The sequence below is a fragment of the Lupinus angustifolius genome, chromosome LG14 (assembly GCF_001865875.1).
Source record: "Lupinus angustifolius cultivar Tanjil chromosome LG14, LupAngTanjil_v1.0, whole genome shotgun sequence".
In the NCBI taxonomy this organism is placed as follows: domain Eukaryota; kingdom Viridiplantae; phylum Streptophyta; class Magnoliopsida; order Fabales; family Fabaceae; genus Lupinus; species Lupinus angustifolius.
In genome coordinates this window covers 6,677,536-6,695,117 of record NC_032022.1, presented here as the reverse complement: position 1 = coordinate 6,695,117, position 17,582 = coordinate 6,677,536, and the positions used below count along the sequence as shown (strand labels likewise).

Here is a 17,582-nt window from a genome sequence, read left to right as displayed (position 1 = left end):
TTTACTCTTTTAAGATTATATTCTATTGAAATAAATTTGGTTTGCACTCTTCATGATTAAACATATGGTAAAGTGCTTTCTAGAAAACTTGTGTGAAATTATCTATTTAATCTATAACTATAGTTAAACATATGCAAAGTATTTCTAGAAAACTTGTGTGAAATGTATATACCATCAAACAAATTAGCCATAGGTTTGCATGTCATAGGTATATTGCGGAAATACCATGAGCAAAACCCAAAACCTATAGCATATATGAACTTGAAAAGTAGGTGTGAATATGAGTTTTGTATCTGAGAGAAAACTCTAACCACAATTGTAATGCTCACCTCCATAGCTTACACTTCATGGATGAATGTGATAATAAGGATTGACAAACATAAGGCAGAAACCATCAACCCAGAAACACTTTCCAGTTTTAACCATTTACCTACTTTATCTCCATTTCAATTTGAATATCAAAAGTTCTTGTAATTAAGCGAAATCAATGAATATTTCGGTCCATATGGCATGGAAATAACTCCCATGAATTTGGACCAAAAAAACAAGTCTACACCTATTGCTTACAGCTGAAGGTACATATCCTATTACATGTACAGAGGAAAATCTCAGAGATCTGGCTTGTTTTCATCTTTTTACAGGATGCCTTATAACCTCTTAACTGTGAACTCCACCAAGGCATAGAAAGGGTGGAATAGATCTTAAACTTTGTGATCCTTTTTGCCCCTAAAAGAAGGTTGATTCATAGACTGGACACAATAACTGAACAACACTTGTACAAGTGTGTAAGAATTGAAGCAAAGACTTCAAGAGATGCAGCCAGACACAGCTACTCTTCTTTCACGTCTAAGGATTGTAGTTCAGCCAATAGTTGACTATATTCACGTCCAGCTTCTTGTATTTTATTTCTGAGAGTCATCACCTGTACAAAATCATAACCATTTCTCTTAAATAGAGGTTACCAAGGACAAAAGTGGGTTTCTGTTACAACAACAACAACCAAGCCTTTATCCCACTAGATGGGGCCGACTACATTGATCGAACGACACCATAATGCTCTATCATAAATCATCTTCACTGATAAAACATTGAGTTCTAAGTCTTTATTTATCATTTCCGTTAACTAAATTAAAAAACAAATATACAAAGACATCTAACAACAAGGGACAAAAAACGTTCTAAGGAAGGAAATTAACTTCAATGGGGCATGCAATCATTCTGCAAATATACACTATTAATAACCAAGCATTATTACTGCATAAAAATTACCTTGAGATTAAGTTCCTCCTCTGTCTTTTCATATTCCAACAATCTGCAGGGAAAATAATACATTATAAGGTCTATAAATGCCATGTGATAATTCAGAATTAGAGGTAAGAACTAAGTTCATTAGATGTTGTCAAAATCAAAGTGCTCAAGTGACAGCAATGAAAATTGCGTGCATTTTGTGTGTGAGCAAGATTTGACTTAAGATTGAAGCCAATCCAAGTTGCTGACCAGCAGCATCCCATGCAAACAAGAATTATTGAAGTTGCTGTAATACAAAATACACTCACTGTGCAGATAGTTTCTTGTTTTCTTCCATCAAGGTTATAGTCTCTTGGTCCATCACCAGCTCAGCTGCAGGAGTTGGAATGATCTACATAATGCAGAAGTTAAGTTGACATTAAAACACTTTTCCATGATATACAATGGCAGGAAACAAAGTCCAAGCAAATCAATAGAATAGCCACTCTAGAATACTAGTTTAGCTTAAACATCATTAATTTTCGTTATGCCATACAACTATAGCAAAATGCAAGCAACCAAGAAAGAAAATAGGAGTAAATTGACATCAACATTAGGAACATTTGACAAAATCAAAACACCATTGTATGAGTTATAACATAAATATACACTATCACTTTACTATGCAAATTAAGCATTAAATAATAAACAATTCATAACAAAATAGAAAAATATGACTTTACATGATACAAAATGAAAATATTAAAACGTAATGAACAAGAAGCCAATACAGACCTGTTCACTCTGCCTGAAACCAACACCTGTATCAGTTTCTTCCCTTGGATGCTTTTTCATGTTCTCAAGGTCTATCACTTCCAGACTCTTCCTCTTGTGAGATACTGAATCGCAATGCATAAGTTAGCTGAATAAGTTAAGCTAGTAATACAAGACGGCAATCATGTTTCTCACACAAGCAGTTACCTAGCTGTTGCCTGCTTTGTGGGTTTGTTGTGTGTTGTCCAACTTTTCCGTATGCAGCAGCTTTTCTACTGACGACAGCGGAAGAATTTTTGTTCAGTATGACTGCTTTTGTGACTGGAGACGGATGCAACAGTGGGGTAGCTGGAGGTGGACACTTCTTCTTTTCCTGGTATCCAATTAGTTTACAATGATAATCCCTGAAGAAGTTTGAATAGTCCGGGAGTTGTTAGATATTAATGCAAAAATTCATGAATTATTTAAATAACATGTATTGCATTAGGTACAACTGATTGAAATTTATGCAAACCAAAGTCCATATTTCAAAAGTAGATATTATGCCAGAAAATAACAGAGCAGGCAAGAATAAAGGATGCTAGCACAAACACAATACCAGTATTCCCATGTCATTTCCTTCAACCGCCCTTCAAGCTTTTGAAGCAGGGAAGTTTTCTCAAAGTCTTGTTTATTATGAGATGGCTCAATAAAATCTGCTTGCAGGATACCTGAACAAAGATTGACAAAGTTAGGCAACCATACTCTACAGGTCTAGTATATCTCTATTACATCAACCAGAACTTGAAATTGCACAGTAATGTGTTACTTACCAACAACTCCTCTACCCCTACTGTCTAAATAGCTCACAACCTGCCAAAATGGCTGGCATATTGAAAAGGTAGAAATAGTATTAGTGAGAATAAAAAGGCATTCCAGTAAGTAAATCTATGCTAAAGCAACATAGAAGAAACATAAAATGTTCAAACTAAGGTGGAGAAAAGGCAACTATAAAGATGATACAAATACCCCAGAGAAGTAAAAACAAAGACAGCAATTTCTGCATTTTGACACTTGTCATTCCTAATTATGATAGCAAAGTATGATACAAAGCTGAATATTTCAATCTGCATCCAAATCTATCTAAATAATATTTTAAATATGTATTAAGTATCATGTTTTAAGTTTAACTTACCAAGTACTTGATACACTGCATGAGCTGCCAGAATTTGGTGTAACTCACTATAATTAGTTTTAAAGCTTTTTTGTCAGAAGCACGGTATAGTTTTATGGAATGTGCTCCCAACACTTCTAAAAAAATGATTTTTGTTGAAATTATAGGGTCTAGGTATAGAAGGATAAAAATGAATGCTCATAATAGTAAAACTATATTGATATTATTGTGAATTATTTGATACAAATGATATAACACTAACCCCAATTTATACTAATATTAGACTCCTACTTAAATAAGGAAACAAACCATAAAGATAACATGAGGTAATATCAATCATTCAATCCCAAGAGATCTTCTAAGATATTTTAAATTAATCTAAGATATAATCATGATGATACTAGATATCCACTCTATTCAAATATCCTCTAGATATTCTCCAAGATATAGTGGCATATTAGATATATTTTAATATCCCCCCTCAACCTAAAGCTTCCTAAGCTTGTTACAAATAACCCCCCTTAAAAAGGAAAAATAGCCAAAATAATGAGTTCAACCAAACATGGTTTAAGATATTGTAAATGATGGTGAAGTCTGAAATGAAAATGGTAGAACCAGTGTTTTAAATTGCAGTTACGTTCGCGATTGGGTCAAGGTTGTGATTATTGTAATTGCAGTCATTATGGCTGTTGCGGTGTAAATTTATTGTGATTAAAAATATTTTTCAATTCGATACGGTATGATGAAGCCTGATACGATCAATGTGGCCACATCACTGTGATTTGGTGTCACACCGCAATTGTGGAGTGATGCAGTTACAATGGGTGGTCTATAATTTGTAACAGCGTGGTCTATAATTTGAAACAATGGGTGGAATGAAAGCTACAATGAAGGTAGTCTTAGGTAAATAGAACAAATGCTCATAATTATCATGGCAGCAGATGTCTCCAATTTTAACCACCATGAACAATGCTTAATCATCCACGACAAAAGCTATCTCCAAATTTAACCAATTTGGACAGAAGTAGACTGAGCAAGAATGTTGGGCGCACAATAAGCACCAAACAACAAGGACTAAATTTGATGATTTATCTTCAATAAGGAAAAAATAGAGAGCACCTCCAACCAGAAACCACATCATTTAACCAATAGTCGGGACAACATTTAGAGCATTAAGAAGACCCATGAGCAACACAAGCACTAACCATAGCTAGACCACAATAGATCTAACCAAACAAGACTTGAACCACTTCAACAACTCTATATCCAACAATGTTTACAGTGAAATATAATATATAATGTAATACCATTTGCTTTCCATGAAATTTGAGAACAGACCAATATATAAATTCATCATGAAGCCCATTTTGTAAGGGCTAGTATTAAATAATAGATGCACAAGTGAAACTTTTATGTTAACAAAAAAAAATCATTATACACATTAATAAAAATATTTATAACCAATATGATGAAATGATTGTGTGGCTAATATTTCAGAGTTACATTCCGTGTCCGACACACATCTAATACTGATACTTCATCGATACGTACTCATAGTGTATCAAAATTATATTTTTGAAAAATAAATAATTTATAAATCTCATACTTTCTGGATACTCTTAAAATGTATAGATACCCAAAATAGTACACAATAGCATTTTAAAAAAGAGAAAGGCATAACACAATCAATTAAATAGAAGACAAAAACATAATATGCAATCTACCAAATGGACTTCTAGCAAGAGAAATAAAACAAGACACACGTATTGCATAGAGAATTAATAGAAATGCATATGCATAACATTAATCATCGATTAAACGGGATTGATCATCTTATGACAGTATGAATTTCATTTTATATATTTAGTGATGTCTACAAAATATATTCCTTATTTGGAAATTTATAGCAATAATTATATGTTTATTATGTTGTATGGATTTTATATACATATTTTATATGTGTACTGCAAACCTATTATATCCTGTATTTTCAAGAAAATGTGTATCGACATATCGGATATGTATCTTATCGGTATCGGTGCTTCATAGGTGATAACCACAAATATTTACTCCACACGTAAGAAAGTTGATGAATTTCAAAGCAAAATATATCAATCAAGCATTACTGAATTACTTGAACATAAAATAAGAAAGTTGCCTTCAACTAGGCATATTAGAACATTCAGGGTGGAAGTTACCAGTATCAGCCGATTTTTGTGATATACATTGAAACCATGGATATTGACATGAGGAGCTTCCTTAAGAAATCCGATGGTGGTAACAATTGTTGCCTGAATAGTCAAAAAGTTGAACTAATTAATTATATTAAAAACAACTAACAACCAAGCCTTAATCCCACTAGGTGGGGTCAACTACATGAACCAAACAATGTCATAATGCTCTATCATAAATCATATTTGTTGACAAAACATTGATTAAAAAACAACTGGATGATCTATAGCTGCCAGAAATTCCTCAGTTCATTTCCTTAGCGTTCATTAGAAAAACTTATGACTGATGTCAAAACAGAATCGATGTATACTTAACAAACTTTAAAAAGTTTAAAAATTACCTGAACATGTCCACCAACTTGTGGTTTATAGATGATATATTCAGTATATTTAAGATCATCAGCAATGTTATGTGGTATCACATCTTTCCCCCGCAATATAATTCGAAAAGCTTCTGGTAAACGCAAGTACAATATGGACATGTAATCCTGTAGAGCATGAGAATTTTAGACTCAAGAAGTCAACCTTATACAGCCACTGAAGCATAATTTTCTAAATTAACCATACACGTAAAGAGTAACGAAGCCGATTAGCAATGTGTTGCTCATTTAATGCTTTCCAGGCAGGACGTGCTTCAACCTTCTTGATATCCCCAGCAATACGAATATCCTGCATATGAGAAGAATCTGCTTGTAAGCAATGAAAACATAATTTAAAAACATAGAGTACAGCAAGAAAAGGATAATAAATAAAATTAAAAAATAACCTCAGGATCTGTATCAAAGTCTAGCTCTGAATTCCCATCATCATTGAACCACAAGTTGTAGATAATAACTTTAGTACCATGAGATCCAATGTCATCAAACTGCAGAGAGTGGAAGATATTGGAGGTGATCAAAATATGCTACTAATCAATAAAGATAGCAATCAACATTAAGAAGCAGATTAATATGTTAATTAATGACTACATTTTAAAGTTGTACTTGGCTACATTCAATATTCTTCAAATGGCCACATCTTTGATTAGTACAGCAGTAGCTATCACCTCCCAACAGAATAAATCAAGCTAGCTAGCAGATATAATCCATTTTCATTGTGTTGGGATAGAACAATAGTTATAACAATTAGTTGATAGTGAGGCATTCAGCACCGTAACCTTCTAAGAATTGAGAAAGGGGGAACCATTTGAAAGGAGAAAACTCAATATCCCATTATGTTCATCAAATAAATTTGTCTAACTTGGCGGAATGAGCAGATAACAGAGTCGGAGACACAAAACAATGATTCTCGAGTTGTCACGTTATGGGTCTAGATGAGAAGCAGTGTTGCCCATGGCGGATGGCGGCCCATGACGGTTGTCAAAATTCAACCATGAAGGCGTTGCGGATGGCGTTGCAAGCAAATAGCGGATATCATAATGGCGGTTGACAAAAAATAAATAAAAAATATAACACAATAGGAAAAATAAAATAAGAATTCAACAACACAAAAATCAAACAATAACATAAAATTTAATAAAAATCATTAAGTATCAATGTCTCATAACATCATAAGATTGGTAAAAAGTAAAATAAACAATACTAATAAGTCTTGTAAAGAGCCACAACTAAAAATCAAAGCAAAACACAAATATAAAATGCAAAACATTCATACTGTATGTTATCCTACTTTTGGAATACGATGTGCTACTGTTAAATAATCGTTTTAAATTTGTATATAAACTAAACTGGGAAAAACAAATTGTGAAAAAAATAAGTAAACTGAAAAAGAAAGTAGGAAAAAAGTAATATGGAAAATAATTAAACTGGGAAAAAATATATTTTGAAAGTAAATAAAAAAATGAAATTAAAAAATGGAATGAAAAAGAGATAAAAAATGAGAAAACAAGAAACAAGAGAGAAAGAAAAATAGAGAAAGGGAAAAAACAATGAAAAAGAGTTAACAAACGTGATTATGGCGGCGGCAGTCGAGGCAGCACACAACAAAGAACTCAGCTTTGAGAGATAGATGCAATAAGGAGAAAAGGCAAAAATAGAAAGGGGTTAGGGTTTTAATTTTTAACCCACGAATGGGCCCAAAAAACCTATCCCAGCCCAATTTAAAAAAACAAAACTGGCCAGCAAGCCAAAATGCCGCCATTACCGCCATGGCGGCTTTTTCGAGTAAAAGGCGGACACGGCCATATGGCGGGATTTCCCAAATTGCTAATGGCGGTAGCCTAGAAAACACCACCGCCATCCACCATGGCCGCTAATGGGTAACACTGGTGAGAACAAACTTGGGATTATATTGGTTAGGTGTTAATGGGTTTTATTTCAAGGTGCAAATTTTGCTTTAGAGTTCAACAGTTGTAGAGTCACAAACCTTAAAGGATTAGGATTCTTCTAGGATAAGTAATGTGAGATTGTAATGCTTTCTTTTCAATGATTATGGATGATTATCAGTTTTATCTATTACTTGAACTAATTAATCTATTTTCTCTGGTGTTATATCATCTTTCTTTGAAAGATATCATTAAAATTCAAAACAATCTAAACCATAAAACATGAAGGTGATATACTGGTATGTCTCTGTTCTCAAACCAAACAGTGCCCGTGACGCAGGGCTATATAGAAAAATGAAAAAGAAAAATCCAAGACAATAAATATGGCATCCAAGTATTCAATATGTTCTGAAAGAGGCAGCCAACTATCATGAATGAAAGGAAAAATGTCAAACTGACTTGTTTAAGAAGTTCTGCTTCTGATGAATATGGTGACAAGCGCAACAGCAAGGATAAATTAGCCACAAAATGCTCACTGCCATTTAATATTTGCAAAGATCCAGTTGATGTATCATATTCATAATTCACCTGAAATTGACAAGATAAGTCAGTGTATGTTGAAACAGTTAGAATCTTCATTGCATAAAAGTTTATCAGGAGATTGTTGCTACAAACGATGCAATGAATTATCATTGTTAAGGACACTCCTAAAAGCTTAAAATATCCATACAACATCTAGCAAACACTACTGACTTAACATACAAGTACCCAAAATAAACAGAAATGTACTGATAATAAAATGGGAGAAAATAATCACACTATAGTTGCCAAAAAAGAGTCTGCAGACCAAATATTACAGTTACGATGTTTATTTTTATAGTATGAAATCAACATTGAGAAGAGAAGTCGCACTTGAAGTCAATGCAACATAGAAACTGAAACATTTAAGAGCAAAATATGAGAAGCACCACTCACCATGGGTACTACTATTCTATCAAGTTGTGTTTGTGTCAAAAATGTATATGACAGAAGTCCAATGCTCTGAGTCATAATCCTGATCAAGATAGAAACGGTATGAAAAAAGAAACATAATAACTTCAATTTCCCCCATAACCTCATTGCCTGAGGGTAAGTGAAAGAAACGGCAGAAAGAGAGTAAAAGAACCAAAAAGCTAGACTGTTACACTAAAGTACATAGAACGGATTGTTTCCTGCTTCAGTCTCAAGGGATACAAAGTTTAAATTCCTAATAGTAGAAAGAGCAGGCCATATTAATGCCTTAAAACACCTTATTCTATCTTCCCATTTGTGCAATGCTATAAAAATAAAAATAAAAGAAAAAAAATCAGAGTAACTATTTTCAGTTTTCCAATCAAATCTATAATAAAAAGGGTAGTCCAGTGAACAAGGCTACCACTTGGGAGTCTAGAGAGGGTGCACAAGGCTACAACGAGGGGGTCTAGAGAGGGTAGACAATCTTACCCCACAAGCGGAGAGGATGTTTCTAAGAAAATTGAATAAAAAATTTAATGATGTTGGGAAATAAACCCCACATCCTTTGCCTCATAGTCTTCGGAGTGGTTTAAATACATGTTGCGTTACTACAATTGTTGTCAATAGATTTCGAAATTGAATCTTAACTTGATATAAAAGCTCACATCCTATGGATCTGATAAAAAAAATGGGGATATCTCGATCCTTCCGCTAACCTAGACCCCATGCCAACTAACCATTATCAAGGCTAGTTTGTTGGCCCTCACCAAACTCTTCCCTTTTCTTTGTCCAATAACTCTGAGTAGTCCCTTGTTCAACCATTTTGTCATGGCTATTCATTGGCACTCAACCCCAAACATTCCGATGACCGAAGGAAGCAACATCTATTCCAAAAAATACCAAAAAATGAAGCAACACCAAAGCCACTTATGCAAGGAGTACTTATATTGTTTTGTCTGACAATGAATACAAAGAGTATTTGCAGTTCCAGGCAACACAACAAACCTTATCATTTGCAAAGACTATGACTTGTAACCTCCCTCTTTTCTCAAAATTACCACAACCCAAAATACCACAGTACACCACTCTTGCTAATAGCTCTAAAGTCAAAGCTATTGACATTGGTCAAGCAAGACCTTTTCCTTAAATTTAAAGTCTGTTTAACTCATATTTGGTTGTCCTTTTAATTTGATCTTGGTTGATCAACTAACTCGTACTTTTGATTGTCCTATATCATTACTAATAACTCCTTTACTACACAGGACCGGAGTGCAAGACAAACGATCGGCAAAAGATTTGAACCACATCACCTATATTATTTTCAGCACCATCCTTTAGTTGCTTGTGTAACTATAAATTCCCCATGGCTCAACCATCAGCGCTTAGGTCATCATGATATAAATAAATTAAAGAAAATGGTTCCTCGTCTCTCCAATTTGAAGTCTTTAGAATGTGAAGTATGTCAAATTGATAAACATGTTCAAGCTTCATTTCCACAAGTAGCTCATAGTGAGTCAAATTCTCCTTATGATTTGGTTAATTTAGATGTTTGGATCCTTGTGTGAGTTCTAACTTAGGATATAGGTACTTTGTTTTTTAATATGATTTTCAAAATGCACTTAGATTTATTTATTTAATGAAGGAACATTCATAACTGTTTTCTATCTTTCAAAATCATGCAAGAGATGTTTTGGTTATGCATATGATAAGGTTTCTAAAGAGATTTTGTGGAACGCTCTACAAAAGAAAGGTGTTTGCATTGCCTATATTTGAACAATCAAGAATATTTATGATGGGGTAAGACCAACATGAGAACACAAGACGGGATCCTAGAAGATTTTCTTATTGCCATAAGACTACATCAAGGGTTAACATTGAGCCCCTACTTGTTTACATTGGTCTTGGATGTGCTCATTGAGAATATCCAAGAACTAGTGCTACAATGTATGCTCTTTGTGGATGATATTGTCTTAGTAATGGACTCGAGAGAGAGAGAAATTAAATAGGAAGTTAGAAATGTGGAGACAAGCCTTTAGAAGCACATGGTTTTCATACAAGTCAAAGATGGAGTATATGAAGTACAAGTTTAACAAGTGAATAAACTCTACTGCAGAGGTAAAAGTTGGGGATCAAACCATCATACTAATATGCTTGGAAGCACATTGTGTTAGGTGCAAGGATAATCGGTTAAATAAATTGGACCCCAAATATATTATACAACTATTGTTAGTTAGAGAACCAGTTACTAAGGTGGAAATTATAAAGAGGTGTAAATCTGTAGGTAGAGAGAGGGAGAGAGTTTGTCAATGAATTCACTAAAAATCGGGTCTCTTGGACCAAAGGATGAGGGAGAGGCTAGGCTCTCAAATTCCTCGTTATTTAGGTTAAACTTCAATTTCTTTAGTTATTCTTTCCAACTGTGTTTGAGTTCCTATCATGTTGGTATATGAGCTTCCATCTCTTTCACATTGCTTGAACCAACTTTAGTGTGAAGTCACGTATTCCTAGGAGAGTGAGAAAGAGGCCAGGCACTCAAATTCGGGGGAATTCAATATAAACTTCCATTTGTATTCATTTCTTTACTTGTCCTTTGTAATAATGGTTCAATTTCTATCACATTGCCCGAACCAAGTTTAGTGTGAAGTGATTCAATTTTGGACCATACCTATCATTTAGATGACAACTGAAAACGATCACATCTGCACCAAGCCTCATAGTACTAGTCTTGAAGCCATTTCCATCTGGAAACCCAAATTGAAACATTGAAAAATAAATATGAAAGATAATATTAAAATGATTTAAAAAAGAATGCAATGATCCGTACACTTTCCAATAGAAAATTTTGACTTCTGTGAAAATCCAAAACTCATGCAATGGCGCATTGCTTCTGGATCCATTCCACCACCATCATCTGATTGTCAAGTGTAAATATCAAATCTAAACAATTAAAATTTAATATTTTACTGTATGTTGCTACACAAGATTCAAGGCATCAAACTTAAAAACCACATTAATTATCAACTTCATATAATCAACGAGTTTCATAACAACCATACCTTGAATCAACAATGTTGGACTTCCATCCTTTGGATTTGAAGTTTTATCTACAATTACAAAGGTAGCCCCATTTTCGATCTATCCTAAGAACAAAAGTTAACAACGCAATACAAAAATAAGAACAAAAATCACATATAAAAATATGAAATGATGGCCTCAAACATGGAAAAGGCACAAGGTAATGGGCACAATAGACATTAAGGATTTACAACAATCTATCCAACGACAATTCAAAATATATTGGAATGAAGCAAGATTGTTAGAGACAAGCTTCGGAAGCAAATAACTTTTGTTGAAGTAGAAGTAAAACAAAATATATGGAGACACAATAATCCTAGCTTATAGGTGAAAATTGGAGACAATATCATAACACAAGTAAGAGATTGAGCTTTGGCACAATGACAAGGTTTGTTGCTAAAAGTGACCAAAAGGTCAAGGGTTCAAATCCAAGAAATAAGCACTCCACTTATGGGGTAAGTTTGCATACATCTACCTTACCCAAACCCCAATAAGAGGGAGACTCGTGCATTGGACCACCATTTTTTCATACCAAAGGTCTCAGTTTAAATTGGAAAGATAGAGGGAGAAGCAAATCATAAAATTCAAGTGGGGTAGATGAAATGGGGGAGTGTTGCAAGTGTTATTTGTCATAGAAAGTTACAACGCAAGTTTAAGGAAATTTTTTACCTCACATCTATAAGACTTGCAATGTTATATGCAACATAATATTTGGTGGTAAAAGCCAAAAAGGCAATTAACTCATATAACAAAGAGGTGTTGCATTGGATGCACACTAGACAAGATAGGATTAGAAACGAATACACTAAAGAGAAAATTGGGGTAGCAACTAATATAGAAAAGATGATAGAATCTAACTTTGGGTTGTTTGGAAAGGTGTGATGAGTTGTAGAAGCTCTAAAAAGGAGAGTAGATCGGATGAAGGTTAGCTCAATCGCTAAAGGTAGAGGAAAAGAGAGAAAAAAAGCTACGATGGATTAAAAAGTCAATGCTAGAGCTATCATAATGGGTGCAACACGTGAACTAATCAAACTCACCTCGGGTTTCAACCAAGTTGGGTTTGGGTATTTTCATTTCACACAAAATTGGGTTGATTTTAACCTGACTCGCACAACCTTTGGCTCATCAGGTTGAAACACAAGTGATTCAAGTTGGCTCACAAGTTAAAGAAAAAAGGACAACCTAGTACAAGAGGCTTTCACCTAATAGTGTCTGGGGAATGTATATATATGCAATCTTGACCCACAAAAGTAAAGAGACTATTTCCGATATTACCCATGACTTCTTCAAGTCACAAGGCATGCAACCTTACCATTATGCAGTTGATCATAGGTTAAAGAATTGTTTAAAAAACAACTTCTTTACATGTGACCAATTTTAAGGTCCCTTACTCATCTTCAACACACCAAACCCCATTCATCCTTCATTATTCACAAGACAGTAAGAACTTCAGTAGAAACACACCTCAATTGCGTTCAATCATCATTCCTCCTCCATACACCATTTTCTAATTCTCTCTCTTTCGTTCTACCACCACAACTTACCACTTTTAAAGGGAGACGTTGTGCCCATGAACCCAAAGGAGACCAACAATTTGAATCGAACCTCTACTACTCGATTAGGGGCACAACGACCACAAGGTCTTCTTTGCCATCGCATTTCAAGATCTCTTTCACTAACATAAGAGATCTAGTAATCAGCAACCGAACATAGCACAAGCAAAAAAAATCATGGTGGTCATTGATCTGTCATTCTCTCCTTCCTAGAATCGGCAAGAATGAGTGGTTGGGTTTTCAATTTTAGATATGAGGGGTCTTCATCTTCAAATCAATGAAATTCTTGCAAAATAAATTAAGAACTAGATTGGAAAACCATATGCATGTATTGGGCTGTCCTTTTTCTATTTATTTTAAATTTTCTGAATTTTCCAAATTTGAGCCAACCTAGCTTGGCAGTGTGGCATGCGCTGGGTAGGCAAAATCCTAGCTCACACCTAAACTAATCCATCCAATTTGGCCCAACTCTCTTTGTCATAGCATGTAGTGAGCTAGCTTGGATGTGACAACTCTAGTCAATCATCTATAGGACTTATTTATGATAGAGCAGTACCATGTCGATTGATTTATGTAACTAAGGATAGCAATTTGTACCCATGTTTTGGGGGTCCCCAGAAGAACTGATGCACATGACTTTGTAAAGTGGTCATATGGCCATTAACTAACTTCATGTTATCCATCCATATATGATTGTATGCCCCAGATTTATAGTTCTCACAATTTCCAAATGAAAATTGTCCTCCCTTCAGTAATTGCCTATATATAATATGTATTACATAGATAAGTTTATTTCTAAAGTTAATATTAATATTATATTATCAAACTAATTTGAAGAATCAATTTTAATGTCTTGATCTTGATATTTTGTTGTTATTTGAGTTTCTTTATTATTATTTCAACTTCATTTGACCTTATTATAAAGTGTTTGAGATTTATACTTAAAGCTTATTTATTTTTATAATGTTATTGGATTTTAACTATTTTTTTAAATTTGCTAATAACCTAGGGATTTTAGCTGAAGCGGGGAATGGGAATTGGGTGGAAATACTTCCCACCTCATTCCCATCCCTGCATATAACCAAAAGGCTTTGTTGTTGTAAACATAAACCAAGAGGCAGCTGAACCAAAACAAAAAACACAAAAAGGCAGACATCCATAGAAGATTTTTTGGATGAGGGATATCACAATTTAACCGACTATTTTTGGGATGACAGCAGAAAATGGCAGCTTGTACAAAATTTAAAATTTCATGCATTTCAATATTTTCAAACAGCAGAAAAAATCACCTCATCAATTGCATTATCAAGAAGCTCTGCTATGGCTGCAAAGTGCAAACAAAAATAATGAAAATATCAATTCGTGAATATAATTAGAAAGGAAGGCAACTAAACTAAAGCAGACATGACAAGACAAATTGATATTGATAATAAGAACATACCACCAAATGCCCACTTATGTGAAGTTGCATTTGAGTGAAGGAACATAGGGTGTACATGCATATGGTTTTTCGCATCTGCAACCCAAGAAAAAAAACAGATGAGAACTCCTGAATGAACAAAACTCTTTTTAAATCTTATTTGCCTGCATGCTACAATCTTAGCACGTCGCATGTGAAATCAGAAAACTAAAGTATGTTTACTATTCACATTGTATTAATATAACCATAGTTGATAGAACATTGTGTATGGGAGTGTTGCAGCCATGGAAGCAATCAGTAAGCTATATTATTTTGAAAAAAGTTATACAGAATTACTTTGTACGGTGACTTTAGAACCAAGCCCATCATCATAGTTTCCGGCTTTCCAAAACTGCCTACAAACAGGTGCTGCGGAAATGGATGATGCATAAGAAATGTCTGTGTCATCAACGGGCGACAGTCCCTGGTCCAATACACTTGAATTACTATGCCCTGTACTTGGAGCATTCGAGCTTGTATTTTCTTCAGAATCATGTCTAATGGAATGACTTCGAGATCTCTGAGATCTGGCTAATGAGATTTCGTTGTTCTTATTTTGTTGCTTTGCATCTATTACAAAATTCGGCTCCAACTTAACAGGTTTCAGACTAACTTCTTCACTTTCATCATCGCTTGATAAATACACAACTTCTGCAGGGCCCATATTTTTATGACAGAATCTACAGTGCCCATATTTATCCCCATGATCAAAGTAAATCATAAAAAGTTAGGTTAACATGCTTAAATAAGAATACAAAATAGAGGAAGTAAAGTCAATCAGTATACACAAACTATTAAGATGTGTACATATGACTCTGATTCATCAAATTCCATTAACGTGTTGGAATACATATCAGTTAACAACACTATTATCGAGATCACCTAATATATGAACTTTTATAGGCAATAAAAAAATATTAAACTTTTGTTCTTAAAATCAAATGAGAAATCATATAACCATTATGCCAATGATGGAAACCTTAAATTCCTATGAATATCAAACAACAAAAGGAGTGAATTAAACACCAATCCAATGCAAAATGGGAGGCATGGCCAGAGAATCTTAGCCCCACAATCAAAGAGGATATTTCAAAGATTTGAACCTATTATCTTCTTTTTTTGGTATAACCAAGGGGTAAGGAACTAATCCTTTCGGGTGTGTTGCAGCCCCTCCTTCACTCACAGGAATCGAACCTCTTATCTTCTGTGATCAGAGGATAACAACCTTACCTTTATATCGAGACTCACCTCTAGCCAATTAAAAAATTGAGTAGAAGAGTGAGTTCAATAAATTAAAAAAATCAAAATTGTATTTGAAGAAAAAGGCATAATTAAGTAAAACATAGTAGTTTGGTAAACAAAAATTAGTATTTTCATACTTAAAGTCCAAGGCTTTAGATCTGAGTCTGTGACCGCAATGAAAGCCTCTATATTAAGGTTTTAGTAGTCTCTAGAACCATGTAAAAACAATTTCCTACTTCCCGATTTGTTGGGTACTACCAACAATATACCCTCACCCTATTTCCCGAATTGAAATAATTATAAGTTTCGCCATTGGTTAAAAACTCTTCAGTTCTTTATTCACAGATAAGTTTTCAAAAAAAATTAATTACAACAAAGAATGGGACAGAAACAATATGTATAACATACACTGGCGTTTAAAAGTATAGAGTACAACATGGAGGGAAAGATGAAGCATTTATGAAACGACATTGAGATGAAGTTAGAGAGTTAGGGTTTAGAACAAAACGCGAGAGAAGATTTTGTAGCTTACCATAAAGAAGCGAACGGTTATAATTAGAAATATGAAGAAGAAGAAGAAGCGCGAAGAAGAAGAAGAAGAAGAAGAAGAAAATAGTGTGTGTTTCTAGAAAGGTAGAGATGACGAGATACAAAGCGAGGTTTTGATTTCTGCTTCTCTCTCAGGGAGGCTGATTTCACACATGTGAGAAGAGAAAGAGAGGAGAGAGGTTGTTTTGCTTTCCAATAAATAAAGGAAACGTCATTATGTACTTTTTATTCAATATTAGATTTTATGTGCTTTCTAATAAACTGATTGTTATATTTTTTTTTGAGTAAATTAAGACGATATTTTGAGTTTTAGTGAAATTACATAAATCACCTTTCATTTTTTTATATTTACACAAATTTCCTCTGGTTTTTTGTACTTTCATTATACTGACCACCCCTGCATAAGAAATAAGTGTAATTTTTTAAATAAAAAAATATGATAAATGCAATTAAGTTAAACAAACATGATATATTGTTGAGATAAATCCAAATAATATACAAATAATGTATCTTTATTATTTTATTGTTTAAATCGCACTTATAATATAGTGTAATGAACCAAAAATAATAACTAGATATTGACTCATATATTATTTGGATTTGTCTACACAATATATCATATTTTGTTTAACTTAATTGCATTTATCACATTTTTTGTTTAAAAGATTACACTTATTTCTTATGCAGAGGTGGTGAATGTAATGAAAGTATGAAAATTAATTAAGGGAGGTTTGTGTAGATGTAGAAAAGTGATGGGTAGTTTGTATAATTTCACTAAAACTCAGGGGTATCAATGTAATTTACTCTATTTTTTCTCTCAAATTAAAGTTTTAATAATTAAATATTTTTTTAATTAATTATAAATACTAGTATGATCTTTTGGGTTAGAAGTCGTCCTTTCCATTAATCTATCTATACTATTAATAAAGGGAAAACACAAAATAACCACCCATCATGGTGTAATTTGTGTTTTCCTATTTTGCCCTCGATATCTTTTTATTTCTACCAAAAAACCATATAATATTATTTTCTTATTTTATCGTTATTATCTTCTTATTTTAAA

The 17,582-nt window shown here is 33.6% G+C and overlaps 1 protein-coding gene across 2 annotated transcripts; it reads right to left on the bottom strand.

The window, feature by feature from the left end:
- LOC109326969 (protein MICRORCHIDIA 6-like) lies at nt 397-16,677 on the bottom strand. 2 transcript variants are annotated; one of them, XM_019559922.1, is made up of 20 exons: nt 16,503-16,677; nt 15,026-15,411; nt 14,711-14,785; nt 14,559-14,593; nt 11,698-11,776; nt 11,466-11,552; nt 11,307-11,382; nt 8,624-8,702; nt 8,108-8,236; nt 6,152-6,250; nt 5,953-6,054; nt 5,727-5,873; nt 5,353-5,445; nt 2,814-2,865; nt 2,600-2,711; nt 2,209-2,405; nt 2,023-2,126; nt 1,557-1,639; nt 1,270-1,312; nt 397-922 (listed from the first exon to the last, which is right to left on the bottom strand). In XM_019559922.1, the coding sequence occupies exons 2-20, from the start codon at nt 15,390-15,392 to the stop codon at nt 830-832; spliced, it is 2,052 nt and encodes a 683-aa protein (XP_019415467.1). In that variant the 5' UTR covers nt 15,393-15,411; nt 16,503-16,677; the 3' UTR covers nt 397-829. The 2 variants fall into 2 exon arrangements, with proteins under 2 accessions (XP_019415467.1, XP_019415468.1); XM_019559923.1 differs by having other exon boundaries at nt 15,026-15,408.

Coding starts and splice junctions, on each gene's coding strand:
- LOC109326969 (XM_019559922.1), bottom strand. CDS start 15,392: ATGGGCCCTGCAGAAGTTGTGTATTTATCAAGCGATGATGAAAGTGAA. Junction 14,594..14,710: donor ACATAAGTGGGCATTTGGTG/GTATGTTCTTAT, acceptor TGCACTTTGCAG/CCATAGCAGAGCTTCTTGAT. Junction 8,237..8,623: donor ATAGAATAGTAGTACCCATG/GTGAGTGGTGCT, acceptor TGTCAATTTCAG/GTGAATTATGAATATGATAC.